The sequence below is a fragment of the Pelodiscus sinensis genome, chromosome 3, assembly GCF_052426305.1.
Source record: "Pelodiscus sinensis isolate ZL-2025 chromosome 3, ASM5242630v1, whole genome shotgun sequence".
In the NCBI taxonomy this organism is placed as follows: domain Eukaryota; kingdom Metazoa; phylum Chordata; order Testudines; family Trionychidae; genus Pelodiscus; species Pelodiscus sinensis.
The window spans coordinates 145,555,722-145,565,902 of record NC_143054.1 but is presented as its reverse complement, the minus strand read 5'-3'; the positions used below and the strand labels follow the sequence as shown (position 1 = coordinate 145,565,902).

General features: G+C 53.8%; 1 protein-coding gene across 1 annotated transcript in view; it reads left to right on the top strand.

Moving 5' to 3' along the window:
* The first annotated feature begins 5,906 nt into the window (after window positions 1-5,906).
* Window positions 5,907-10,181, top strand: part of KCNK17 (potassium two pore domain channel subfamily K member 17) — a 46,582-nt gene continuing 42,307 nt past the window's right edge. The window contains 1 exon segment of the mRNA XM_075925084.2: window positions 5,907-6,233. Coding sequence (XP_075781199.2) covers window positions 6,021-6,233 — 213 coding nt within the window. The 5' untranslated portion in view covers window positions 5,907-6,020.

Genomic DNA, 10,181 nt, shown 5'->3' with positions numbered 1-10,181 from the left:
GTGTTTCTCAACCTTTTTTTATAAAGTACCCCTTTTAAAAAATATATATAAGTCCCCCAATGCACCCACCCCTCCCCCTGATATTGCCCATCAGCCACCAAAAGCACTTCCCCTGAGGCTGCCGAGCCCCTGTGGACAATGGGTGACACTGAGCATCTGGGTCCCAGGCCTGTGGTCACCCCTTCCATCTCTGAGGCGGAGCGGTCACCTTCCCTTCCTGTTGGGGCCCACCAGTCAGCACCATCCTCAGCGATGTCATGGCTTCAGACCTACAGTCCACCCAGGCATTTGGGCCCAGTGTCAGTGTGGGTCCCCTCCCCACCATTGTTCCCTCAGTCCCAGATCACCCTTCAGAATTGGGGGGATTTTCATGCTATCCTCTGGGCCACAAAAGCCCTCTTGTAGGAGGGGAGATGGACCAAAAGGACCATCGTGGCCTACCGCTGGACCTGCAAATTTCGTGACACTCTCCTAGACTTCAGGGTCTGCTGCAGGATCTGCAAGGGGCTGACGATCGCCCTGCCTGCAAGGATCCACCCCAGCCCTCAATATGAAATATACCATCTTTGCAACGTTAAATGCCCAGGGCTGTAGGGAGGGTCTCCACAGGAGCCGGGTGCTCTCCTTCCTTCGGGGGGGGGGGGGGGAGGAGAGTACTCGGTCATTATCCCTCAGGAGACCCACACAACTCCAGCAGTCGAGGCTGGCTGGTGGCAGGAGTGGAGATATGGGGTGTATTTTAGCCACTTCAGCACCCATGAAGCTGGGGTGGTCACCCTTTTCTTTCCTGTCCTATGGCCCAAGGTGGTGGGGTTTGCCGAGGTCGTCCCAGGCCACCTTCTGCACGTCTGGGCACACATAGAAGGACTGACGCTGAGCTTGGTCAACGTCTACGCCCCGAACGCAGGCCTGGACGGGGTGATCTTTTACTAGAGGTGCCTACTTTCCTCAGCACCTTGGATCCTCGTGAGTGCCTGGTTCTGGGCAGCTCAGGGATCGCTGAGGACTGGGATCACTCAGGACTCAAGAACTGCCAGGCTCTGGCAGGCATCCTGGGGTAGATTGTAGACCACCACTCCTTGGTGGATGACTGGCGCAACCTCCACCTGGATGATACCACCACCTTCACCTATGTCGGGGTGAGAGATCATGGGTCGCACCACTCCTGATTGGACTGGATATACTTACCCCACTTCCATGTAGCAAGGACTCACTCTTCCAGCATCTGGCCGGCCCTGTCGACGGACAACCATTTGGTGGCCATGAAGGCCTCTCTAAGTGCAGAGAGGCTGGGACCGGCCTACAGGCACTTTAACAATAGCCTGCTGGAGAACATAGACTTTGTGGTGTCCTTCTGGGAGTTCTGGCTGGCCTGGCAGGAGCAGCAGCCTGCCTTTCCCTCGACGCAGCGATTGTGGGACATGGGGAAGGTGCACACCTGGCTCTTTTGCCGTGACTATTCCCGGGGCGCAGCCAGCGGAGGGATGCAGCGATAGAGCAGTTGGAGTTGGAGGTTTCGAAGCTTGAGAGGTGCCTGGCATCTGACCCCGAGGATCCACCCCTCTGCGAGGCATACTGGGAGAAGCGGGAGGAACTCTGGGCCCTTGAGGACCATCGGGCCTGGGATGACTTTGATCCCACATCCGTCTCCTCCGGAAGATGAATCGCAGCTCCCACTTCTTCTATGCCATGGAGAAAAAGAGGAGGGCTAAAAATCAAGTCACCTGCCTCCTGGCAGAGGACAGCACCCCCCTCACAGATTCGGAGGAGACGCGTGGAAGGGCGAGGGCCTTCTACGCCAGTTTGTTCTCCCCAGAATTGACCGACACTGACGCCTGCAGGTTGCTCTGGACTAAACTCCCAACAGTCAGCGTGAGCAACTGAGACAAGCTGGAGCTGCCTCTCACTCTGGCCAAGTTCTCGGAAGCCCTTATCACTAATGCCCGCCAACAAAACCTTGGGCATGGATGGGCTGACCATGGAGTTCTACCACGTTCTGGGATGTCCTCGGTCCAGACCTCGTCACCATCTGGGCTGAGTCCTTAGAGAGCGGGGTCCTCTCTCTTGTGCAGGCAAGCAGTGCTTTCCTTGCTAATGAAGAGGGGGGACCTCCACGACCTTTGGAACTGGTGTCCTGTCTCGTTCCTCTGCTACAAAGTAGCAAAAGCCATCTTGCTGTGACTGCGGCCCATGCTGGCATACATGGTGCATCCCAACCAGACCTACATTGTCCTGTGCCACAGCATCTTTGATAATTTGCATCTGGTCCAGGATTTCTTGGAGCTCAGGTGTAGGGACGGACTGTCTTTCGCCCTCCTGTCCCTGGACCAGGGGATACCCATGGTCCACCCTGTTGAACACAGTCTCCTAGGCAGTCTTCAGGCCTTTGGCTTCAGGCCCCAGCCAGTTTGCTTCCGAACCATGCCCAGAGACCATCAGTACATGCTCATGCTCCACATGTTGTATTTCCACACCTTCATGTCCCACCCTGACACCAAATGGCAGGACCTAATAAAACCTGCTGAGAGTGACGAACTCTGATGGGCCAGTGTTTATGCCCCCTTAATCCCACGGCTCACTGGGGACAAAAGTTGGCGGCTCCTCCATGGAGCCGTGAGCATGGGCGTGTACCTGGCGCAGTTCACCGCCATCCCAGATGCCTGTCCCTTCTGTGATGTGAGGGAAAACCTTGCTCACTCCTTCCTTGAATGCGTCAGGTTGCAGCCCTTTTTCCAGCTCCTCCAGAACCTCTTGCTGCACTTTTCCCCTTACCTCTTTATGCACTCCCCATCCGTGGCCCCACAAAGTTACGAGGCCTCCTTGTCAACCTCCTCCTGGCCCTGGCGAAAGCTGCCATCTATAGCACCAGGAGGAGGATGCTGGACAAGGGGGAGCGCTGCGACTGTGGGGCCTATTTCCACTCCTCCCTTGTCTCAAAAATCCACGCAGAGTTCCTCTGGGCAGCGTCCACTGGCTCCCTGGGCAGCTTCGGGGGGCAGTGGGCGCTGTCCGAGGTTCTCTGCTTCGTGTCCCCATCCGGTTCCCTTGTTTTAAACTTTTGACCTTCACCCCGACCCTGTTTTTTTTTTATCATTTATCCCCATAATCTGTTGAGTCCTGGGTCATGGGGTTCCCCCTGCAAGGTTGAGGGAGGGGCCTTTAGTATTGGGCAAGCACCCCCTTGGATTCAAATAGTGCTCACTACACAGGGTAACTTTCAGTGAATGCCAGGAATGATATAGATTTGGTATCAATGTATTTACTTCTTCCCAGACACTTGTAGAGACAAATTGGCTCATGCATTTTGCATAAACCACAAAAATGACAACTTCTAAATCACCTCTCTATAAACAACATTCCTGACAACCGCTTCATTTGAGGGAATCTATTGTCCAGATGCTCTGGGAATAGGAAAGGGGCATTGATCACAGAACACCCTGACATTCTGTGGGTCTCTAGTTCGGCTCCTAGCAATATATGTTTGTCCATGTGTGAACACCGGCACCAGTAGACATATATCACACTTCTGGAGGCTTTGCCCTTGGCTTTTGTTGATGGCCATTGCCAAGGCTGGTCTGATGGGAAATTGGTAGTGCTGCATTGTGAGCAAGTGTAGACTCTTGTGCTTTGTTTCTCTCAAACAATAGATGGAACCTAAGAAATGTATCTTTTCGGAGCTACTTTGATTGAGAAGGGGGGGTGGGGAGGAAGAGATTTTACACAGATCCCCTACAGCTGTCCAGAGTAAAAGGCTCACTTACAACTATGGTCATCCCTCTTCAGGGGCATTCTCAGGCCGTGCTGGGAGGGATGGTTTTATCAATTGGCTCATCGATACTCTCAAAACAGGGCAGTCAGTGAGCAGCGCATGTTGGCCAGCGCCTCACAGCTTTCCGTCTGGTGCGCGCCTGCACCCTCGCACGCACAAACTTTGCAGGCTCTCGCTGCGGGCCTGAGCAGGACCTTTTGTTAGAGCCAGGCCGCTGCCAGCAGAGCCCTGGTGAGCCCTGCCTCACAGCTGCAGTGCAGCAGGCTGAGGGGCGGTGAGGTGGGGCGGGTGAGCAGGCATCACAGGGGGCAGGTGCTCAGGAGGGCAGGGCAGAGGAAGACTCAGGGGGCCAAAGGAAGGATGGGCAGAGTGCGGCGGGCAGGAACTTACCACCAGCCCCACTGCTCGCAGCACCTCCTGCTTCTCTTTGTCCCCGGGCCTGATGTGCTGCTCGGAGAGGTCATCATGGCACAGCAGCAACTGCTCGATGGACAGAGGGAGGGACAGAGTAGCAGAGTTCCCCCACACGGGGCCCCAGCCCACAAGCTGCCTGCCCCAGTGGGCTCAGATCTGCATGGTACCGTCGCCACTGCCAGCTCCTCACCACACCTGCAGGCCACTAGCTGGGGAGGTGCTAAGCCCTGCCTCTTGCCCCCGCCAATTGCAGCCCAAGGGGAGGGGCCCCAGCTGCACCCTGCCCAACCCAGCCCGCCGGGCCAGCTGTCACTGCGTCCACTCCCGCCACAGGGTGGGGTTCCCTTCAGTTCATCATCTCTCACTCATGCTGGCATTTTCTCGAAACTTCTCAAGCCTTCTAGTGTATTCTCCAGTGTTCTCTGTGATGGACACCTCTCTTTTTAGAATAGTTTAGATTCTGCCTTACATTATCTAACCCTATGAAGCATTGTGCACTGTATATTTTTGAGTGACACGAGCATGTATCAAATAAAGTTGTACTAACTTGTGTGTACAATCCAGGTTCCACCCCACCCCTCCTGTCATCCACACCTTCCTGACACAACCTAGTCAACTCACACCACTTTTGCTGTGCCATGGGCTAGCTGACCTGTCTCAGTCTCTCTCTAAATTAACCCCCCCACACACACACACACTTTTGTGGACATTGGGGTGTCAAGAGAGACAATGTAGCTTTGTCAAGGGTGGCTCTAACTTCCCTATATGGTCAAAATCTGTCCACAAATTGTTTTGCTTTGTTTTATGGAAATTAGTCTGTGGTGATGGAGTATACATACTGTATATGCTCTACTTGAGATTCCAGGTAGCATCCTGCAAACAGACTAAGCCATCAAAGTAGCATATTCAGCATGGAAAGCATCTGCCTTGTCGGGGTAAGAAATAGGTTAGCTGAGGGTTTCGGGAGGTCTCATATTTTCAGAGAAGGGACTGCACCTTGATAGAGAGATTGCGTCCTGACCTCCTTCCCCCACATTCTCCCTCACCTGAAGAAGCCATACTATGAAAATATTTTAACTGCCTTTTCATGTCATTTCGAAGCAGGAAAGAAGGATTAAAGCTGGGTCTCCGCAGCTCACTGGCTTAGTTAATGAAGGTCAGTTTCTCCTGGGGGAAGGTGATGGAGAGCGGAGGGCCTCAAACAGCTACAGGGCGCCGGGCTTGTGGATGACAACAGTGGGCCAGTGGAAGTAAGGGACTGCACACAGAAAGACAGGGATGGTTTGGCGCTGTGGGGGAACTAAGGGTGAAATAGCACAGTGGGGTGGGGCGCAGCAAACACACTGGTTGTGTGGACAAGGGGGGAGACCCAGGAAGGCTTGTTGAGGGCAGCACAGAGCCCGAGAGGGCAGAATGCCCCACGAAGAGCCGGTGAGAGGCCGCTCGGGGGATGCTGGCCTTCCCAAGGGGCCCAGAGCACACCCCAGAAGAGGAGTGTGGCAAAGAGGAAGGGTGGCTCAGGGGACCGGCTCTAAGCTCTGGAGGGAGCCTGGAAAGCGGAGCTAATGGCCCCGCCTACTCCCCTGCCGGCCCCAGGGCTGCAGTGCCAGAGAACAAGCCGGGAGGGGCGCGCCGGGGGGCTGCCCTGGGCGCCGCAAGGAACCACTGCCGGAGTGTCAGGCGCTCCTCGCTGGGAGGGGCTGGCTGCCTGCGCCCTCCCCCAGCCCGACTGGCGGGGCCACCCCCCTGAAGCCGGAGGCGTCGGGCTTAGTCGGAGCCGCCTCCCGCGGTGCCTCGCTGGCCCACGCGCGCCCGGAGAGCGGGCAGGCGCGGCGCGATGTGCCGGGTGCAGGGGCGGCGCTGGCGGCTGCCCGGGACCCTGCTGCTGGCGCTGGCCTACGTGGGCTACCTGCTGCTGGGCAGCGCGGCGTTCTGGGCGCTGGAGGGCCCGGCCGAGCGCCGCTCCGCGCAGCTGCTGCTGCAGGACAAGTGGGAGCTGCTGGCCAATTACACGTGCCTGCAGGGGCCGGCCCTGGAGCGCCTCGTCCAGGTAGGGGGCTGCGGGCTTCCCGGGGCAGAGCGGCAGGGTGAGGAACCTGGGGAGCCCCCCCCCCGGGAGTGGGGCTGGAGGGGGTGGCCGGTCTCCCCACGGGAGTACAGAGCCGGTGCAGAAGCCAGGGGTGCCTATGGGGACGGAGGTGCGGGGAGGGCCGACCGGGGGGGGGGGGGAGGGAGCATGTGGAGGCACCCAGTTTAGCGATGAAATGTTGGTGGGAGCAAAGGGGGTTGGTGCACCTCCCCCAGGAGCTAATGTAACCACTGCCGGGCGGGCGGGCGGCTTTGGATTTGCACCTGGGACCTCTGGAGTTTAGTGTAGGAGCCTCTACAGCTGGAGATAGAAAGTCAGCTGGCTCCCAGCTTAGGCTGCAGCGCCCCCCCCCCCTCCGCCCCCTTGTTCTTATCTCTGGCTGTAAGTGGTCTGACTGCCACTCCACTAGCATGAATCAGCTTGTCTCCATTCCAGCTCACCAGGGTCTGGGAGCTTAGACACCCCTTTCCCCCATAGGGGCTGCTGCCAGCCTGCCCTGCTGTCTCTGTGTCAGAGGCAGCAGCACGGGCAACAGGCAGCCAGTCTGCAAGGGGAGCTGGTTTTTGTTTGTGCCAAGTGCTGTTCCAGGTAGGTGCCGGGTTTTGCCAGAGCACATGCTGGTGGTGGTTTGGATGATCATGCGGCCCTCTCTGACACCAGTGGGTCTTGGACAAATCTTTCCAGTTTTGTTTCATCTGTACAACACCCCACCATCACCACTGAGCTTTGAGAGGAGTCTTAGCAGAAATTGTGAGCGTTGACATGGAAAAGGTAGCTGATAGGAAGGGGGCTTTTCAGCATTGGTGACTAAGCTATAACAAGAGCCCACTACTGGAAGTTGAAGTTAGATAAAGTCAATCTCAAAATGTGATGCAGTTTCCTAGCAGGGAGGAACAAGAACATTGGAAGAGCTCACCAGGGCAGGCAGTGGACTAAGCATTGTTTTGTCTTCAAGGTGAGATCAGATAGTTGTCTGGAAGAAATTCTACAGCCAAGGGCAGCAGCGAGATGGGGGAGGCTGGGATGGATGGTCATGATGGTCCCTTCTAGCCTTGGATTCTGTGACTACGGATTCAACTGTTCATCCCTTCCTTCAAAGGTCACAGAGAGAACAGGAAGTTCTTCTTTGCCCTTAACATGCTCATAACACTTACAGCTCTGCATTAAGACATATGATCATAACTAGATTTCATGCTTCAGGACTTCAGACCTGCAGGGATCAGGAAGGAATTTAACAACCAGGGCCCCCTAGTCACAATTGACAGATGTATTCTTGACAGGGATAGAGGAATGTTTCACCTTCCCCTGAGGCATCCGGGATGAGCCACAGCTCCAGTCAGGACTCCAGATAGGATGTAGCCATGTACTGAGAACCTGCTTCATCAGATGTGTGCCTGGTGAAACTTACTCCCATGATCGGGATCAAACTGATTGCCAGATTTGGGCCAGGAAGTAATCTTCCTTCAAGTGGCATTGGCAGATGCCTAGGGGTCTTTTTCTCCTCCTTCTGCAGTATGAACATGTATCACCTAGGATTGGCTAGGCATATCTCATGTAATCAATTCCCTGCCATTGCAGGGGTCTCAGGCATTGGTCTCTATACCTGTGAAGCCCACAGTTTAGTTTCCTGTGGAACTGAAACATTTTACCCTCATTCAAGTTATTGACCTCAATATACAGTGAGTAGGGTGAAATTAAGAGCCTGTGATACACAGGAGGTCAGAGTAAATGAACAAATGATCCCTCCTTGCCTTAAATGCTGTGAAACACTGTTATGCTTATTGTCCCATTCTCTCTCCTCCTCCCGCCTCCAATCTTTGGGGCAGAGACTGTCTTTTTATTATGTGCAGTGCTGTGACTAGCACAATAGGGCACTGATATGTTCTCTGGCCCCTAGGCTTCACCGTAACAGAATGAATAATGCCATCCAGTTGTGCGCTAGCTGTACAAACAACCTAGGGCAGAATCTGAGTTGCGCTGATTAGCCGGAGGAAGTGGGAAATAGAGCTGATGAGTCCAGGTTCAAAGTGTCACTTTTATCCTTGAAAGACCAAGCAACATCTGACAGACTTCAATCTGGTTGCTTAAAAGTGGAAGGCGTGCCAGTACTACAGCGATGAGCACACTATAGATAAGCCCTCTATAGTTGAGAAGCCTTGCGAGGCCCCGCAGCGCATGCTGGGCACTTTACCCAATCAATACAAATTCATGGCCTTTGCTCTGAGGTGCTTACCAAGCAACTGTAGGTGAAAGAGAGCAACAAACAGTGAGGGGGGAAGAAGGACAAAGTTTACAGTTAAGGAGATGGACGATAAGCTACTCCCAGTGCCACAGAGAAGGGAAAGCCCTTCCCACTGTATTTTTACTGATTTGTTTGTACCATGTGCAGTGATCATGGGAGACCCAGGTACTGTTCTGAGTTCTGACTTCTCGCTGCTTGGTGTTGTACTGAAGGCAGTTTTGGAGCAAGTCCTGGCCTGCCTGACCCGAGATTGGGACCTAGATGGGGAAGGAAGTGAAAGGGTATTTTTTCTTACTCTTGTTCTTTAATTGTACCGGACTTCCTGCTATGTGAAAGTCTGGTATGATCTTGATAGCCCTATTTATTTTTGTGTTCAATAGGTTTTCATGATGAGTCTCATTAAAAAGCCCCAAACAAATCACACAAGAACCAACTTGTCTTCCCATTCCTTTTCCAATTTCCTTTTTGGCATTGCTTGGATACAGACACACACACACAGAAGAAATGAAATAAAACGATGTCCTTCCCCAGTCATCTGCTTACCCACCGGTTACCTGGCAAAGTCATGATCGGTCCTATCTTGATAGCATGTTGGTATTCTATACACATAGTTTGATTACTAGGAAAGAACTGGAGACTGGTTATAAAAACGCAGAAGCGGTGGATGGGCTTTTTAATTACTTTCTCATATTTTATAGTCTGTGAAGCTCTTTGGCACTGTTTGTAGACAAAGCTTTTTCATTAGGGTTAACTCTAAATGCTGTAATTAACTGCATTTATTGCGATAGAGCCCTGGGACCCAACAGAGGATGGAGTCTTATTTTGCTACATCCTGTGCAAACATATAATTTATTCTTCTTTTTCATCCCATTCATTGTGGTTTCCTTGTACCTGATCCAGATTGGGGCTCCATTGTGCTAGGCACTGTACAAACACAGTAGTAGACAGTCCTGCTCTGATGAGCTCAATGTAAATCAGAGGTGAAAGTAACTTACATTTCTTATAAGTGCTGTCATATTGTGCATCCGCGTGCCCTGGGAGGACACTCAGGGCAGGGAGTTGGGAGGGGTTGTGACATGACAATACCTGTAAGAAATGTAAGTGTGGGATGGAGTGCGGGGGACTCAGGGAAAAGGTTGTGGTGTGGGAGGGGCAATGGGCAGAAGGTGGGGATCTGGGGGGCACAGGAGCCAGGGAAGGAGCTTGCAGATATGGGGGCTCAGGGCAGAGGGCTGAGGTATGTGGGGGGCAAGAGCACTATTTAGGGAGGGCAAGGGGGCTGAAGCCCCTGTACTGGGATGCTGCTTGCTCTTCCCCTTCATAACTGTCAGAGAGAGAGGGAAGCACACAGAGTGGGTCATTCACTTCTCTGCCATCTCCCTACCCCATCTCCCTAGCCCTCCCCAGCTAGACATGCTGCACACTTTCTTCTCAGCCTCTGTTTGCTGGTCCCCTCCTCATCAGGGTGAGAAGGGAAGGCGCACGGTATCCCTGTGTTCCTCTCCCTCCGGGCTGCGATTGAGTGACCCACGCTGTATGCTTCCCTCTTGCTCCCCAAGGCTTGGCTATGCTGCGGTGCTATTTTGAGATACCTCTGGCAACCCGAAATAGCTATCCCGTGTCTTCACAGCAAGCCACTATACCCAAATATTTTGGGCTCGCTATTC